Genomic DNA, 19,519 nt, shown 5'->3' with positions numbered 1-19,519 from the left:
GAAGAAGCTGAGAGGAGTGGGAAGGAGAAGTAACTGCCAGGTATGCCCTTTCAGGGAGGGAGGGGTGGGTTTCTGCATATATTAGCATAACCGTGAAAGTGGGAGCTAAGTGATATTACTTGTGATGATGTGTGTAACAACAAGTAGCCCCATTCAGTTTAGGTACAGCAAACATTTTCCAGAGTAGTGAGCAAGCATATGTGACACTACACGTTTGCTCCACTCAGCATTTCCCCTTCCCCTTCTCAACCCGCTGATGGTCATGATGGCCACAGCCCTGGCACACTTATGGTAGAAGCCACAGGAGGAATGTGGAGCAGTTGAGATAGCCCACTGAATTAGTACACAAAAAGGAGGGAAAGAAAAAAAGTCAAAGGTTCGCAAAAGCTGTATTAATGTCAAGATGTCAGCTTTTTGAGTATATTCCAATGTGCAGTAAAATCTGTTACTTGAGGAATTCAAACAGCTGCATGAAATAGTGAAGAGTTAAGAAAAATCACTAAACCATTTACATATCTATGCAGTGAAGTTTATAAGCAGCAAGTACTGCAAAGATGGCTGTGTGTGGGAACTACATTGAAAGACACATTCTGCAGAGCTGAAGTTACCATTATTGTACATTATGCCAAATCATGGGACTTTTTTACATCTCCTTGTATATGTCACTGCATCACCTTCTTTATTTCCCTTCATTATGGCCTGTCCGAAAACAGTATGGTGTTCTTTATGAGCCATTTAAAGTTGCCAAAAAGTATAATTTTTTTTTCTTTCCAGATGGATACACTCAAATAAACCAAGGGAACACTGTCGCTTCAAAAGACAACTCAATGGCATGGTTTACAGGACATGAAGAATAAAATACAGCCAAGTATCATTTCAGTACAAGGAAGAAAGCAAGAAGAATTCTGAACTAAAAATAACAGCTAAACGATTTGTTTTAAAAGTGAAGAATATATGGCTCCAAGTGTTTGCAGTGTTACCTTCTGCTGTAAAATGTTTCTCATACATACTGTATATAGAAGTGTAAATAAATGATTCATAAATCACATGCAGTATCCAGAGGTAGTAAAATAACTTTTATTATAAAAAATAAATAGACAATGAAACATATTACAGTACTAAACAATTCTTTTTAAAAATTATTTGTTGTGATGCAGTCCACTTTCACTATTTGAAGCAGCAAAATCTCTGTTTTGGCTTTTTATCTTCCTCAGTTTCACCAGGAAAGCTGGAAAAACAAGACAGAAAAATGTGTGATGTAAAACTGACACTCACAGATTCCTTTCATTTTGCATTTAACCGGTGTGACCTAAAATTTTTACTTTACTGAAGTTAACTTTTGTAGAAGATATAGACAATCTGTATATTAAAAATGCAGAGTAGTGATATCTTCAGACAGCAATAAAAATGCATATGACTATTATAGCAGATAACCAAGAAGCACAGCAACATGCAAAAAGAAGAGTGCACAGCATGACTAACTTCATGTCCAAAGAGAGACTATATACTGTTTGGACTCCAGGGGGGAAAACAAATCAATGTTTTTCACAGACTACTACCCTACCTCTTCTTTCCATTCTAGGTCAATGCTAACAGGTGAAGAAAAAAAAAGAAAAAGGTGCGTGCGCGTGTGTGTGTGTGTGTGTGTGTGTGTGTGTGTGGAGGGACAGAAACAGAAAAAAGATCACTACAATAGCAAATTCTCAGGGTTACTCTGTCTTCCTCAGCTACTGCAAATTTTGTATACTGTGGAATTTCCCTTACACAGCCCATCAGGATATTTTTTTCCAACTTGCTATTCTTTATGTGCACTGATGCAACTATCCCATGACACCCCAAACCACCACAGCCAGCACATGCTATCCTTTAAATTCTGGCATGGCCACTGGTGTGCCCCTGTGAGAAAGGATGTTCTACCCAGCTTTCAATAGTAGCCATTAGCAGTAGCTGAAACCCCACCCCTCTACAGTCCCATCTCCAAAGGGGGGAGCTGCCACAAGCAGAAAGTCCTTACTTTCCTTAACATGGTACTCTAGCAACCAGGATTCATCACCAAAACTTTGCTTGCTCACTACAGTCAGGAACGAAATCTTTGTGGCAAACAGGCAGCCTCACTGTTGTCAATTTTCTTTGTGCCTTCTCATTTGCAAGGTGGACTGTGGACACACTTACTCTGTGAACTCTGTTCCAAATTTGTGCTACATCTGCTACATCAACCAAACTCTGAGGAACAAAGTTCCAATAGTAAGAAGCCTCCAGCTCGGAACATGTAACTCAAGAGCATCACACTAGGTAGTCTAACAAATAACCTGCAATTCATGAAGTGGCTAATACTGAGGAAATAATTACACAAAAACATTGTCATTATCTCTTAAGACATGTAGATAAATAATGAATCTTAAGATTTTTCATGCATTATATATTACTTTTTTTTTTTTTTTTTATAAGTGCATTAACCCTAACATTATATAAACTGCTCAATTACTACTTTCCTTAAAACTCACTCTTCCTCTGCCTGAACATTATTCTGCATGTATTGTTTCCACAAAATACATTTATTTTTATATATAATTTGCTCCTTCCCATTTTTAAAGATCCCACTTTCAGTTCTTTTACCTCTAACTACATTCAACACTTAAATTACAAGTTGGTTTAGATTTTGATTTCCATTTTCTAGTAATTGCTGTTTTGACTGCCAACAGCATTCAGATCCTGTGTCCCAGCTCAAAGGATCATCATTGCAACCAGACTCCCTCCCCCTCAGAAACTTTGTAGATTTTACAGGTCAAACGGTGGCAGGGAAGCCAGTCTCTAACTTGCAATCCAAACTTCTGCTAGACCTCAACCCACTCCGTTTTCTTTCTCTCTCTAGTTATTTGCTCCCAATACCTTGGGTTCTTTGCTAGTTTTTGCCAGTAAATTCCAGCTCATTCTTGCCTTACCCTCTGTAACTCTATTTGCAATCATCCCTAATTGGCAAAATCTCCCTTCTCTATTCCAGTGCTATATTAGTTCTTAGCCTACTTTCTGCAGCTTAATGAGAATAACCATATAGCTTATAGTCATAAAGGATCTGCATCCAAAATCCTTCTCTTCTTATTTCTTGAATTACTCTTGCTTTATTATCCATTTCCACTTTGATTTATAATTTTATGCTTGTGTTATGTATACGAGTAGTTCTAAAACATTCCAGTAAAATCAGGTGATCCTAAGTCTTTTCCTGACATGGAAAAAAATAAGAACTTACCATAACAGTAGATGTCCTCTGATCAATGTTGCAGTAATTCAGCACAAATGGTTTTTTGCCGCCAATGTCCGGCTGGGGTACCAAAGCTTTACCTTCCTGAGGGCGTACATCAGACGTATGACCACAGCTCATGTGCGTTGGGGTATAAGGACAGATGTACATGCAAGAGCCTCAGACCATCTCCAAGCCAGCGGCCTGAAAACAACTGAGAGAGGAAACTGGTCAGCTAGGACGGATGCAGCTTGAATATAGGAAATTCCTCCAAGTCGGTACATATGAGTGTGTACGTGGTCTGAGATAGAGAATAGAGGGAGAAGCAGGAAAAGAAGTAACACTGCAATAGTGATTAGCAGAACATCTGTTACAGTAAATTTTTACACAACAGTATTATGTCCTAACTGAAATCACCATTGCAGTATTCATCACAGATGGACGACTCCCAGAGCTGGAGAGAGAAAAGAAAGTGGAGTGGCAGGCTATAGTGAAGAAGAGGAATTATCCACCAGACCAGAGAGCACTAATCTTGGCAAAAGCCAACCTAGACCTGGAGAAGGCATAAATCTTGTAGTGGTTGGTGAAGGTGTGCACAGAGGACCAAGTGGCCACTTCCAAGATGGGCCTCGCATCAATTCCTTTGAGAAAAAGGCCAGAACATGTAAACACCAAGGTGCTTTGGGTAGGAAGGAAGGGATGTATCATGCTGTAAGTAGCAGAAAGGGATAGCCTTCGATATCCAGGCAGAGTATTCTTTCTCCATTCTTGTGTTGGCTTAGTTCTTAGGATACTTTCTGCTACTTTATAGATATAATATTCTGTATGATTATTATTAGTCTCCTTAAAGGCCTGCATCCAAAATCCTAGTGTCTCCTTGTTTCTTGAGCTACCCCTATTTCATCATCATCCCATTCCACTATGAATTAAAGGTTTCTGCTTGTGCTACGTATAGGAAACTTACTGTGTAGCTCTGAAATATCCATTTAAATTGGGTAATCCCAATATGCCTTGTTCTATTTAAAGAATCAGTTTATTACACTCTACTGTTGCTGTCTTCCCCTCTCAGATAAAATCCTTCAGCTCTTCATTAATTGCTATCCACAACTTCTCCACTGGTTGGTAAAAATAAGCCTGAACTGTGTGTACAAGACTAAAGGGACTAAAAACATTTTAAATGTTGTATCTTACTATCCATATAACAGAGCTTCCAGCTTCTCAGTTTTTGTATTATCCTTTTAGTCTCTTTCCACATATGCTTAACTGGCACACCAGAATCATTTTAATCCACACTCCTAAACATTTAATTCTATTATTAATTAATCATACATTATTTTTATCACATCCCCATAAATACGGATATTGCTGAACAAATGTGTGTGGGTACAGAATTTCAAAGACAAAACCGCTCCAACGCCAAGCACAGAACTTTATTAAAGCAAAGCTTTCGGGTTAACAACCCTTTCTCTCAATGCTAATACTATTTCACAGAATAATCACCATTTAAATAAGAGCAAACAAGTATCACATGACCACAGCCAGCGTATCACTTGACACTACTACTTAAAATTCCTTAAAACACATTTAGTAAGACTACAACAGAATATTTAAACAGGTTTAATACTTACAGTATTATTGAGACCAGGTTCCAATTCTGCACACAGTCTAACGATCCATTCATACTCTCTACTCTCAGGATAGTTATTTAAATCACCCCCTCTGGTCCCTTTCACTACTTTATTACCCTAAATTTAAAACAGTGGTCTTCACCCTTACTTATAATACGTCTACTAAAAGCATTTTTATCATTCTTCCTTCTTATATCAGACTTAAGCTCAATAATCCATTCTCTCAGCCTTCTAGTGGTTTTCCCCTACATAAAATGAAAAACATTTAACGCATGTCACAAGGTAGACCACATAAGCTAGTATTACAATTGGCTGCGATAGAAAATGAACATTGCCTATTGGTTACAGGGTGAATAAACACACTATTTGCTAAAATGTCGCTACAGCAACTACATTTCATACACTTAAAAGTTCCATTTTTTATAGCTATTTGTTGCTTAACAGGAGCTTTGAAGTCCTTATAACACAGTCTTCTTTTTAAGTTTCTAACATTTCTATACGAGAAATAGGGTTTATCATTCAAAACAGTCTGCAGCTTAGGCAATGCTAATAGACTAGTATAATTTTTTTTTAAGGTCAAAAGTCCTCACATTAAAAGTAGTTACATATCTAATTTTACTAGGCTGAACTTCCTTTTGTACCACTTCTATTACCCTCATCACAAATATAGACTTCAGGGAAGTTCCCCTGTCTGTCCATCTTTACCGCTTCACAAACTAAGAATTTCTGCCCGATTATATCCACCATTTATGAACTCATTAGCCATCTCATCTAACTGCTGGTTGAACCTCAGGTCATCCGTATTTAGTTTACTAACCCTGCTCAACTGAACTTTCATTATTCCTGAGAACACATGGGGTGCATGCATGCTTTGCCTATGCACATAGCGACAAGCATGCACTTCCTTTTTATGAATACTAGTCTCAATTCTCTCTGATTTTTTTCTCCAGACATACATCCAGAAATATTATATCATTATCAGAGTATGTCATCTTAAATTCAAGAAAATCTGTTGTACCATTTAAATGAGACATTCATACAACTCATCCAAACTCCCCTTCCATACAGAAAAAAAGTTATCTACAAACCTTCTTATTCAGAACGTGTCTATCACTATATATAAACTTCTTTTCCCATCGATAAAGTACCAAACTGGCGTATGTGTTGGTCACTGATGTTCCCATGGCCACCCCAGCCTGCTGTAAATATGGCTCATTATCAAAAAGGAGCACATTTTTTAAGATTAAATCAAGCAATAAACATATATTCTCTATTTCATTTGCAAACATAGATATTTCATTATTTAGAAATTCCCATATGGCTTCAAGCCCATATTCATCTGGGATTATCGTAAACAGGGAAGTAATGTCCATTGTTACAAACAAATAATTAGTATCTCCTTCTGAGCTTCTTTTAACATGCCATTCCTTTATTTTTTTTCAAAAAATCAGAAGCGTCTAACTACACTTGGACACAATTGCAAAAATAAACCTAACCTCTTCTGAAAATATACGGATATCGGCTGTGCTACCCATCCCCTCCCTGAGACAATAGGTCTCAGTGGTGGGTTGGTGAGCAATTTATGGATCTTAGGAATGCCATACATCTGAGGAATTTTAAAACAAGGTACCATAAAGTAATTAAATAATTCACCACTTAAATGCAAATCATATAAGCCATATTCAATCACTAATATATTTAACATCGACAAAAGTAATTTTCTTAAAAGTACATTCATCATCTAACAGCAACCTCAATCAGGCCATATACTCAACTCAATTCATAATTACAGTGGCCCCACCCTTATCAGCTTGTTTGATAACATTAATATCACTTTCTAAACTTGTCATGGCTTCATACTCGTTATACTTTAGATTATAATACTTCTTTTTAACATCCCTGGCATATAAATACCCAATTAAATTTTCACAAACATTATGAAATGCTGTCAACACTGGATTGCTAATTGGTATAAATGTACTCAGTTTTCTACAATTCATAACATCAGTTTGAACATCATTTTTAAATAACAGCTTTAAATTCAAAGTTCTTACAAATAATTTTAAATCAGTCAGTGCTGCCACTACATCATCAGAGCTACTAGGAATAAATTTTAATTCCTTTTCCAACAGTGAAATATGAGCATCTGACAGAACAAAGTCGGACAGATTCAAAATACCTATACTTACTTCTGCTGTTTTCGTGCAGTCTTGTTGTAATACAACAGACTACTGTTCTTTCTCTTGACTCCATTCAGAACCTGTCTCTGCTACGACCACCCTAGTGACGGAGTTCTATCGTGTTGTGATCCTTTCCTGCAAATTTAACTGAAAACACTTCTGTGTAGAGGTCAAATTTAAAGTTGTTTGTTATGCAACCCTCTTTTCTGATGTCGCCACAGCGTCCACTGGTTCACTTGCTTCACTCTGGGCTGCCATGTTCAAACCGTCGCTGTAGCGGAAGTGGGCGGGTCTAGATGCTGCTCTTCCAGTTGTAAGGTCTGCTGCCCCATGTGGACCTCTTGATTTGCTGTTACCGGCTCATCCCTCAAAGGGAACTCATCCAATTGGTACACTGACCCCCCCCCCCTTTGCCTAACTGGTGGTTTCGTTTGATTCTCAGTTTTAGGCCAGGAGAATATATGCCCCACTTTAAAGTCATTTATATCTCTTAGAAGCTTACGTCTCTTCGTAGCTTCTAATTTATCATCCAACAACTGCAATCTGGCCAGCATTTTTTGATATAAGCCAATCAAGGTAGAAAAACACGACATATTTAATAAGTCACTTTATAATTTGATCATTTCTTGCTTCAAATCATCCTCATTGATAACAAAGTAGTCATTCATCAGTGACAGTCTAGACTAAGCTTTAAATTTAACTGTTGGCAGCGTTTTAATCAATCTGGGTAAACATTTGCATAAGAAGGCATTTTCAGGATACGGAGGCCCTGTGGAACGACCCCCAAGTCCAAATATGCCAAAAAGCTTAGTCTCTGCCATTGAAAACACTTGTATGTCCCCATTTTTCTTTCCAAGGTAGCAAAAAGTTTCTCAAAAGTATCCACAGGTAAGGGAGGTGCTTCTTCTGAAGTTGATTTATTAGGTATTAAGTGCAGCAAAGGGTTACACAAGCCAGTGCAATTCTTCATGCCATTCGAAAGCCCAGATAAATGGGGAGGGTTGCGTCAGGAAAGGCATCTGGCGTAAAACATCTGCCAAATGAGATATGCGGAAACCAATTTACATAGCGGATCGGTCGAGACCCGAGTTAACAACGACCGCCGCCAGTGCTGTTAGCCGACAGGGTGCTGGCGGAAATTGGGCTACTGTTGGCCGAAGGAGGAGGAGGACAGGAAGAGGGGGTAGGCATGCCCGAAGGCAGGAAGAGGGGGAAGGCATGCCCGAAGGCAGGAAGAGAGGAGAAATGTTAGGAGTGTGGTAGTGAGGGTGGGGACTTTGAATGTTGGCAGCATGACTGGTATAGGGAGAGAGCTAGCTGATATGATGGACAGAAGGAAGGTTGATATACTGTGTGTACAAGAGACCAGGTGGAAGGGAAGTAAGGCCAGATGCATTGGAGGTGGGTTCAAATTGTTCTATCCTGGTGTGGATGGGAGGAGAAATGGGGTAGGGGTTATCCTGAAGGAACAGTATACCAAGTGTTTTGGAGGTGAAAAGAGTGTCGGATAGAGTGATGTTTATGAAGCTGGAACTTGATGGTGTAATGATGGATGTCGTTAGTGCATATGCTCCACAAGTTGGGTGTGCGATGGATGAGAAAGAACATTTTTGGAGTAAGTTGTTATGAAGTGGTGATGACTGTACCTAAGGGAGAGAGAGTGGTGATCAGAGCAGATTTCAATGGGCATGTTGGTGAAGGGAACAGAGGGAATGAGGAAATGATGGGTAGGTATGATGTTAAGGAAAGGGATGCAGAAGGTCAGATGGTAGTGGATTTTACAAAAAGGATGGCCATGGCTGTGGTGAATACGTATTTTAACAACAGGGAGGAGCATAGGGTGACATACAAGAGTGGAGGGACATGCACACAGGTGGATTATATCCCATGCAGGAGGGCCAGTTTGAAGGAGATTGGAGACTGTAAACTGGTGACGGGGGAAAGTGTAGTTAGACAGCATAGAATGGTGGTCTGTAGAATGATATTAGTGATCAAGAGGAGGAAAAGTGTGAGGACAGCACCAAGGATCAAATGGTGGAAATTGAAAAAGGGTGATTGCGAGATGAAGTTCAGGGAAGAGTTAAGACAGGCACTGGGTTGGCAGTGAAGTGTTACCGAATAGCTGGGTAACTACAGCAGAGCTAGTAAGGGAGACTGCTAGAAAGGTGCTTGGTGTGACATCTGGACAGAGGAAGGAGGACAAGGAGACCTGGTGGTGGAATAAGGAAGTACAGGAGAGTATACGGAGAAAGAGGTTGGCGAAGAAGAAGTGGAATTGTCAGAGAGATGAAGAAAGTAGACAGGAGTATAAGGAGATGAGATGCATGGTAAAGAGAGAGGTGGCAAAGGCTAAGGCGTACAGAGAGTTGTATGAAAGGTTGGACACTAAGGAGGGAGAAAAGGACCTGTACCAATTGGCTAGACAGAGGGACCAAGCTAGGAAAGATGTGCATCAGGAAAGGGTGATAAAGGATAATGAGCAAAACATACTCACTAGCAAGGAGGATGTGTTGAACAGATGGAAGGAGTACTTTGAGGGGCTGATGAATGAAGAGAATGGGAGAGGGAGAGAGAGAGAGAAGGCTGGATGATGTAGGGAAAGTGAATCAGGAAGTGCAATGGATTAGCAAGGCGGAAGTAAGGATAGCTATGAAGAATGGAAAGGCTGTTGGTCCAGATGACATACCTGTGGAAGCATGGAGGTGTTTAGGAGAAATGGAAGTGAAATTTTTAACCAGATTGTTTAATGAAATCTTGGAAAGTGAGAGGATGCCTGAGGACTGGAGAAACAGTGTTTTGGTACCGATTTCTAAGAATAAGGGTGATGTGCAGAGCTGTAGTAACTACAGAGGGATAAAACTGATCAGTCACAGCATGAATTTATGGGAAAGGGTAGTGGAAGCTAGGTTAAGAAGGGAGGTGATGAATAGTGATCAGCAGTATGGTTTCATGCCAGGAAAGAGCACTACGGATGTGATGTTTGCTCTGAGAGTGTTGGTGGAGAAGTACAGAGAAGTTCAGGAGTTGTTGCATTGTGTCTTTGTGGACTTAAGAGAAAGCATATGACAGGGTGCCTAGAGAGGAGTTGTGGCATTGTATGAGGAAGTCGGGAGTGACAGCGAAGTATGTAAGAGTGGTACAGGATATGTACAAGGGTAGTGTGACAGTGCTGAGATCTGCAGTGGGAGTGACAGATGCGTTTAAGATGGAATTGGGATTACATCAAGGATCAGCTCTGAGCCCTTTCTTATTTGCACTGGTGATGGACAGGTTGACAAACGAGATCAGACAGGAGTCCCCGTGAACTATGATGTTTGCAGATGACATTCTGATATGTAGTGAGAGTAGGGAACAGATTGAGAAGACTCTGGAGAGTTGGAGATATGCTCTAGAGAGGAGAGGAATGAAGGTCAGCCGGACTAATACGGAATATATGTGTGTGAATGAAAGGGAGGATAGAGGAATGGTGAGGATACAGGGAGTAGAGTTGGCGAAGGTGGATGAGTTTAAATACTTGGGATCAACAGTTCAGAGTAATGGCGAGTGTGGAAGAGAGGTGAAGAAGAGAGTACAGGCAGGGTGGAGTGGGTGGAGAAGAGTGCCAGGAGTGATTTGTGACAGACTAGTACCAGTAAGAGTGAAAGGGAAGGTCTAAAGGGTAGTGAGACCAGCTATGTTATACGGGTTGGAGACAGTGTCATTGACAAAAAAGAAGGAGTCAGAGCTGGATGTGGCAGAGTTAAAGATGTTAAGATCTGCGCTGGGTGTGACGAGGGTAGACAGGAATAGGAATAAGTATATTAGAGGGTCAGTCCAGGTTGGACAGTATGGAGACAAAGCCAGAGGCGCGAGATTGCATTGGTTTGGACATGTGCTGAGGAGGGATGCTGGGTATATTGGGAAAAGGATGCTAAGGATGAAGCTGCCAGGTAACAGGAAAAGAGGAAGGCCTAAGATGAGGTTTATGGATGTGGTTAGAGAGGACATGCAGGTGGTTGGTGTGACGGAGCAAGATGCAGAGGACAGGAAGAAATGGAAACAGGTGATCTGCTGAGGCGACCCCTAACCAGGAAAAGCCAAAAGAAGAAGAAAGAGTTACCATCTTTAGATAGCAATTTTTTTTTACAGACTGGCTGACTTCTCCTTTTCCTTCCATTTTAGTTGGCTGTGTCAGGCTCTCTTATTTAGTCTCGATGACCACTGCAGCAAGCCAACATATTCACTATTAAACAGGCTGATACTGTAGTAACTGGAAAGACACCAATAAAATCAAAGACAAAACGCATGCATGCACCCCATGTGTTCTCAGGAATAATGAAAGCCCAGTTGAGCAGGCTTAGTAAACTAAATATGGAGGACCTGAGGTTCAACTAGCAGTTAGATGAGACAGCTAATGAGTTCATAAATATAGTGGATATAATTGGGCAGAAATTCTTAGTGTTTGTGAAAGGGGTAAAGATGGACAGGGGAACTTCCCTGAAGTCTATATTTTTGATGGGGGCAGAAGAAGTGGTACAAAAGGAAGTTCAGCCTAATAAAATTAGATGTTTAACTACTTTTAATGTAAGGACTTTTGACCTTAAAAAAATTATACAAAAAAATTGGACTATTCTATTAGTATTACCAGAGCTGCAGACTATTTTGAATGATAAACCTTATTTCTCTTATCGAAATGTTAGAAACTTAAAAAGAAGGCTGTGTTGTAAGGACTTCAAAGCTCCTATTAAGCATCAAATAGCTGTGAAAAAGGAAGTGTATGGAAAGCAGTTGCTGTAGCGACATTTTAGCAGATAATAATAGTGTGTTTACTCACCCTGTGACCAATAGGCTAAATTCATCTTCTATCTCAGCCAGTTGTAATACTAGCTATCTGGTCTCCCTTGCTACATGCATTAAATGCTTTTCATTTTATGCAGGGAAAACCACTAGCAGGCTGAGAGAACGGATTATTGAGCACAAGTCAGATGTAAGAAGGAAGCATGATAAAAATGCTTTAAGTAGACATATTATAAGTAAGGGTGAGGACCACTGTTTTAAATTTAGGATAACAGATACAGTAGTGAAAGGGACCGGGGGGGAGGGGGGGGATTTAAATAACTATCTTGAGAGTAAAGAGTATGAATAGATCGTTAGACTGTATGCAGAATCAGAACCTGGTCTCAATAATACTGTAAGTATTAAACCTGTTTTAGCAAGAATACAATAGAATATTTAATGTGTTTTAAGGAATTTTAAGTAATAGTGTCACATGATATGCTGGCTGTGGTCATGTGACACTTGTTTGCTCTTATTTAAATGGTGATTATTCTGTGTAATAGTACTAGCATTGAGAAAGGGTTGTTACCCGAAAGCTTTGCTTTATTGAAGTTCTGTGCTTGAGGCTGGAGTGATTTTGTCTGAGTTTATTGGTGTCTTTCCCGTTACCACAGTATCAGCTTGTTTACTACTGGGTACATAATTTATCATTATTGCCTTTGTTTTAGCTTCATAAAGTTTGTATCCTGAAAAGATGTGAAACTGTCTCAGAATGTTCCACAACAGTGTAATGTCCTTTTTCTGATTTTGTCAGGTATAAAATAATATCTGCAAACAGAGCCAGATTTTCTTGACTACCATACCAATTATACCCTTGAATTTCCGAGTCCCTTATTTTCTTTGCCAATAGTTCTGAATATGGCAGTAATACAGAGCCATAGAGACCTCCACAGAAAATTGATCATTGTTAATGGAAAGGCACCAGACAGAAAATCTCTTCCATTTGAACAAATATAATTTCCTGGTAGTGGGTTTCCCGGCCTCCTGCAGAACCCTAAGTACGTCCTCAGAAAAAAAGTTGCCTAAAAGGAATCAAAACCCTATCACCCACAGCATCAACTGAAGAGAAGACAAACAAGAGTGGATCAGAGAAAACTTGTCTTGTATGAGAAGGTCCACCCTGTGAGATAAGTTGTGGTGAATGCCCCTGACTAGGTGAAAAAAAATGGAGAACCAAGGCTGTTTAGGCCAAAAGGCAGTCGCCAGCCAGATTTTGGGGGAGGCTTGCTTGATCTTTAGCAGGAACCTCGGAATCAGAGGAAGGGGAGTGAAGGCATAGAGAAACATCCCCTTCCAAGGAAAAGATTAGGCCTCCACCTTCCAAACCAGAGGACATGGGACTCTGGCACAAAAACAGGAAGCTGTCTGTTCAAAGAGGAGGCAAAAAGATACACCTGTGGAGTACCCCATTGATGGGCAATGCCAAGCATCCATCTGCCATCTGCAAGCCTATGTACAGGACCTGCTCAGAGAGTCTGGCACTATATTTTGCTCTGAAAGAATGTAGAAAGCCTGAAGAGTCACTTGATATGGGACAACTATATCACAGACCTGAAGGGTAAGGCTGCAAAGGAGGTAGGACTGTCTCTCCAACTAGCTTGTTGATATAGTACATCACTGCTGTATTGTCTGTGAAGATTTTGAGAGGCCCTGGAAGAAAGAAAGAATGAATGAAAAGTCTGAGGGGTTAAAAGGAGAGCTCTCATCTCCATTTATGTTGATGCGATCTGACCTCTGAAAAGAAGGCCAGAGACCTTGAACCTTGACAGAATCAAAGGAAGCTCCTGTCCAAGGCATCTGAAAAAAAGCTCCTAAGATGGGACTGGGGGGTTGAAAAAGTCCTAAGTTGACAGAAAGATGATGAATCCACCACTGAAGCTTACATTTGAGGCATGGAAGAAACGGAACTAGAAAATCCAGTGGATGACAGCGTTGAAGCCATGCTGACTTGAGGAACCATTGTAGTTTTCTCATATGGAGTCTGGTAGCATAGGAATGGTGGAGGCCATAAATCCTAGAACCATGAGAAAATCCCTGGCTGTGACTGAAGCCAGAGGAAGAAGGGAATAAAAAAAGTGATAAGAGTCTTGGGTAGAGGCAGGGATGCCAGCATTGCAATGGTCTGGAACCTGCAACGAAGAAAAACATGATCCTGAGAAGGAAAAAAAGGAGTGATTTCTGAAAGTTTATTGTAAACCCCAGGCTTTATAAAAGACAACTGTAAACTGGAGGTGCTGAAGTAAGACCTTGGGGATGAAGCCTGAATGAGCAGATTTGTCCAGATATGGAAAAATCTGAACCCCCTCTCATCCTGCAAAAGGCACAGACAAGAGTGAGGCATTTGGTGAATACCCTTGGGACAGCAGAAAGGCCAAAGAGCAAAGCAGAGAATTGCAAATGCTAAGACGAGACAGAGAAATGTAAACTTCCTGAAAAGGGGATGAATTGGGATGTGAAGATAAGCATCCATGAGGTCCAGTAAAACCAAGAAAGTCTGGGGAAGAAGATGGAACACCGTTTGAAGGGACAACTTCTAAAATAAAGGGACCTTCTGAAAGGAGTTCAGCTGAGAAAGACCCAGAATGGGTCTCCAGATGCCTTCTTTCCTGTGAACCAGAAACACCATGGAATAAACCACCCTTCCCTTCCTGGACAGAGGGCATGACTTGAATGTTGCATTGTGCCAAAAGGCCCTGAAGCAGTTCTGGAAAGAAAGAAGCTGTTCTTGAAGAGGTTGAGGGATGCCCAGAAAAGGATGAAGGGATTTCCAAACGAGAAGCATCACTAGTAGATGATGGACAAAACCCAAGAGTTGAGTGCCCCTTAACCGGCAGGGAAAGATAAAGGGATAAGGTAACCTGACCCAAGGAAAGGGGAAGCAAATTGTCAATAGAACCCTGTTTTGTCTTTAAAATGAGGCTTCTGAGAAGTAGAGTATGAGTAGACTTAGGGGGTACACGCCTATTACCCTTCCTACCTTTAGGACGACAATGAGGCAGTCTGCGTACAAAAGCAGATTTGGATGGATAATTCCTCTGGAACTTAAGGAGAGAAGACACAAAAATATGTTTCAATTCCTGTAAGATCTTGCCTGGAGGGACTTAAAGCTCAGCAGCAGCCGAACAAAAAAGGTTCTTATTAAGAGGAGCATACAACAATTTAGGTTTAATATTATCAGGTAAGGACTGGAGATGAAGCCATCTTGAAGCCATACCAAAGGCAGCAGCCCTAGATGAAGCATCAAACTGTATCATTACTACATTTAAGTGAGCCACTCGAGAGGTAGAACCCAGTACAGAAATGGCAGAGACCTTCACTTCTGAATAAGGGAGGTCAGAGATTTGCCTGAAAAGCTTGAGAAAGGCTAAAACAAAACCTGGTCACATGGGTCTGGTAATTAACAGTCCTGTGACACTGCCAGCCTAGCTATGTGGAATTTTGTACATAATCATATATCATTTTGTGAATATTAATATGATCCATATGCTTGTCTCACAAATGTAAGAGAAAGTACAGTTGTGCACACTTACCATAAATGTAGATGTTCGAGTGTATTCATTGTTGCAGTCATCACATTTGGGTTATCTGCTTGCAGGTAGCCCTCAGCCGGCCTGAATACCAGAGTCTTGGATTCCTGCGTCAGATGCTGTGTCTTCCATGACGTCAGGGGTATAAAACATGCAGCCGACACCAGTAAATCAGTTTTTCTTGCCCCAGATGTCAGGTGCCCCCACAATGGGAAGCAATTATATGTTATGGTACACCTCCATCAAAAAGCATATACACCAGAAAACTTAAATATACCAAACAGGGAAAGGTATTGCCAGGAGAAGTCAGGGGGCTGGAGGGAGGGTAACCAGGACTGCAACAGTGAATACACTCGAACATCTACATTTATGGTAAGTGTACACAACTGTACTATGTTCTTCATGTTTCACTGTTGCAGTCATTACATTTGGGTTGATTCCCAAAGCTAAGGAAGGAGGAAGTTAGAGAACATTAGGTCCAGCTATTAAGCCCTGCAAGACTCCAGTGGCAAAACCAGGTCTGGATTTAGAAAAAAGAGGCGTGTGGTAATGCTTGGTGAAGGTATGTACAGAGCTCCAGGTAGCAGCTTCTAGGATGTCCCTGGTAGGGACACCTCTGAGAAAGGCTGCAGAGGTAGATGCAGCTCTGGTGGAATGTGATCTTATCCACTGTGGGGTAGGTTTTCCATGGTGCTTGTAGCAGAAATTAATGCAATGGGCTATTCATTTGGAAATGGTTTGCTTTGAAATGGCCTTCCCCTCTGCCCCTGCAGCAAAGCCAACCAGCAGCTGTTCAGATTTTCTGAGAGGCTTAGTCCTGTCCAAATAAAATCTTAAGTTGTTCGTGCACGTCCAAAGAATGCAGTATTCATTCTCCTTTGTTTTGTGGATTAGGGAAGAAAGTAGGCAAGTGAATGGACTGATTTAGGGCCACACTAGACACCACCTTTGGCATAAAGGAAGGATTGGTCCTGAGGGAAACCCTGTCTGCATGGAAAATAATGAAGGATTCCACTGCCATGAAGGCCTGTAATTCACTCTTCTTACTGAAGTGATGGCTAGAAGGAATGCTGTTTTCCAAGAAAGGAATTTCAACTCTGTTGCAACTGGCTCAAAGGGAGGGAGAGTGAGCTTTTCCAATACAAAATTAAGGTCCCAGGCTGGAGTAGGGGCTCTCCTGGGGGGGGGGGTCTTAAATTTTTGGCCCCTCTAAGGAAGAGGGTGAGAGAAGAGGGGTGGCTCAGTATTGTAATGAGCTGAAATGGCAGTGGCATGAATTTTAATTGACGAGAAGGATAGGCCCTTGTGGAGCATTTCTGTTAAGTACTGAGGAATATGAAGTAAGCTGGGCACCGTTGTGCCCATCCAGAGTCTGGCTCCAGGAACAGTATCTTTTCCACTTTTCAGCATAGGATTTTCTAGTACTAGGTATCCTTGCCTCCAGAATGACATCTAGCACCTGCTTACTGAGGGATGCTATTGGAGAGCTCAAGGAATTAGCCAGGCTGTAAGGTTCACGGTTTGAAGCTGAGGGTGCAGAATCTGGCCCGCCTGCTGGGACAGCAGGGAAGGGGTCTGAGGCAGGTGCCATGGTTTCAGCAGTGTCATACTGCGCAAGAGGGGTACCAGTGCTGGCATGGCCAGTCTGGTGCAATCAGTATTGTCCTTAGCTTGTCCTGTTTGATCTTTAGCAGACCCTTCGAGAGGAGAGACAGAGGGGGAAAGGCATAAACCGAGAGGCTTTCCCAGGTAAAGGACAGGGCATACACTTTCCAAGCTTAACTGTGGGGAGTCCTTGTGCAGAATTTGTCCAACTGGTAGTTCTGAGGGGAGGCAAATAGGTCTACCTCTGGAGTCTCCCATTTGTTCAAGAGGTTGAATATTTTTGGTTCCAGTTTCCATTCGTTTAAGTCCATGAAATTTCTGCTTAAGGCGTCTGCCAGTGAATTTAGCTTGCCTGGCAGAAATTGAGCTTCTAGGTGCACTTGGTAGCTCAAGGCTGTGGTCCACAGAGCCATGACTAGTCTGCAGAGAGGGTATGAGTGGGTTCACCCCTGCTTGTTTATGTACCACATAACTGTGGTGTTTTCTGTCTTTACCAATAGTTATCCTGGAAGAATGCCGTCTTTGAAGACTGTCAGGTCATTTTGTACAGCTAAAATTTCTTTTTGGTTGATATGCAGTTGCATCTGTCTCAGGTTCCATTTGCCCTGAATGCACTGCCCTGCCAAGTGAGCCCCCCCCCCCATGCATAGTCTGATGAGTCTGTTAAGATTTGGGCGGCAGGGGGTAGAGTAAAAGGGAGCCCCTTGTGGTAGCAGGCCTCTGCCCACCAAAGGAACTCTGTCTTTATACAAGGAATGATAGGAATCATTGATTCCAGGTCCTGAGAATGTTGACACCATAGGCTTTTTAGATAGCCATTGTAAATTCCTCATATGCAGTCTTGCATATGGAATTAATAGAATGCAAGAGGCCATGAACCCCAGGGCTTGCATAATTTTCCTTGCAGATAGCTGGGGTTTTGTGGCCAATAGTTTGAAGTAGGTTGTCAAATGAACTTGTTTCTTTGGAGTGAGGAAAGCCATCTGGGAAGTTGTGTTCAAGCTTGCTCCCAGGAATACAATCTGTTGGGCAGGGTACTAGGTGAGATTTCTTTTCGTTTATGGTGTACCCCAGAGTGGTTAGAAGTTTCCTTACAAATGCCATATGTTGTAATAGCAAGTCCTGGTTTTCTGCCTGAATCAGACAATCGTCCAAGTATGGGTATATTTGAATATTTCTCTGTCTGCAAAATGCAGTGGCTGGAGCTAGACACTTTGTGAATACCCTGGGCACTGTAGATAAGCCAAAGAGAAGTGCAGAGAACTGATAGTGCATGGAGCCTGCCCTGAAACGTACGTATTTCCTGCAAGATTCCCTTATTGGAATGTGCAGGTAAGCTTCCTTTAAGTCTAGGGTTGCCAACCATGCATCTTTGCCTAGCATCGGAAGAAGCTGTTGAAGTGCTAGCATTTTTAATTTTGGGATTACCAGAAAGGTGTTTAGAATAGAGAGGTCCAGGATAGGATGCCAGGAGCTGTCTTTTCTGGGTACCAGGAAAAGTCTTGAATAAAAACCTTGCCCCCTTTGCTCTGCTGGGACAGGTTGAATAGCCCTGATACTTAGAAGAGAGAGAACCTGCTGTTGGGCCTCCGCCCACTGATTTGGGGGTAGGTGTGGTCAACCGTTTGGGGTTGGTAGGGAGTGGAAGTGGAATCTGTATCCTTGGGAAACTATATTCAAAACCCATTTGTACCGGGTAACAAGTTACCAGTTTTTTGCATGCAGGGCGAGCTTTCCTCCTAAGGGAGCAGGCAGTTGAGCAGGACTTGGGAAGGTTAACTCATTAACCCTGAGTACCTTATCATGACACCTGTGTGCTTAAGCCCGAGCACGCCATGAGAAGATACAATTTTCAAGCCGTTACCCCCGAGTGCTTCCACAAGCGAGAGAAAGTGTACAGTTGCTTTGTAGGTCACCTTAATGTAAAACACTCTGAAATCGTAACTAAATATGTAATTTACCATATCTAGTTACGATTCAGTCTGTTTTTACATTAAGGTCACACTGAAGTTCTTTCAAAAAAAGCGTTTTAAAACTTCTTGCTAAGCAAGTGGTGGCAGCCAGTCAGATTCTTGCATTCCGAGCCACCACTTGCATAACACCTCCACCCCCAACCTAAGTTTCTTTTGTTCTCCCCTAATAAAAAGAGGGTCCAGCATCAGGTATTTCCTTTCTTTCTGCGAAGAACTGGAAATTTTATCTGCTACTGGATCCTCTATTTTATTTTCGCCAGTCAAGGAATTCACGGACAGTCATATAGGCACTACCAGGAGTTCCCGTTCAGCCACTGTAGTGTAGAGTTCCCGGTCAGCTCAGTGCAACAACTAACTTCTTTTCCTGCCATTCCCTACGTAAGTGGTGAGGTACTGTACTTGTTTGTTGTAATTCTGCAAGAGTGCTCCATTTATCTGTGTAAATTGTACATTATACTTTAGGTTGCTGCCATACGTTAGCTGTGCAAACTATTACAAGTTTTCCCTATACAACAGAGCTACGATCATGTCCCTGCTTTGTATGTCATTTTAT

The 19,519-nt window shown here is 41.5% G+C and overlaps 1 protein-coding gene and 1 long non-coding RNA gene across 3 annotated transcripts in view; one reads left to right on the top strand and one right to left on the bottom strand.

The window, feature by feature from the left end:
- The window catches only part of SPDYA (speedy/RINGO cell cycle regulator family member A), a 1,384,696-nt gene extending 1,383,819 nt beyond the window's left edge, over window positions 1-877 (top strand). For both annotated transcript variants that reach the window (XM_044059902.1, XM_044059901.1), the window contains one exon: window positions 775-877. In XM_044059902.1, coding sequence (XP_043915837.1) covers window positions 775-857 — 83 coding nt within the window. In that variant the 3' untranslated portion in view covers window positions 858-877. The remainder of the gene's footprint in view (window positions 1-774) is intronic.
- Window positions 878-1,057: 180 nt separating this feature from the next.
- Window positions 1,058-19,519, bottom strand: part of LOC122792181 — a 76,358-nt gene continuing 57,896 nt past the window's right edge. The window contains exon 2 of the long non-coding RNA XR_006363291.1: window positions 1,058-1,228. This is a non-coding gene — a long non-coding RNA (uncharacterized LOC122792181). The remainder of the gene's footprint in view (window positions 1,229-19,519) is intronic.

The sequence above is a fragment of the Protopterus annectens genome, chromosome 1.part2, assembly GCF_019279795.1.
Source record: "Protopterus annectens isolate FY-2018-M chromosome 1.part2, PAN1.0, whole genome shotgun sequence".
Taxonomy (NCBI): domain Eukaryota; kingdom Metazoa; phylum Chordata; order Ceratodontiformes; family Protopteridae; genus Protopterus; species Protopterus annectens.
This window is presented reverse-complemented; position numbering and strand designations above follow the sequence as displayed.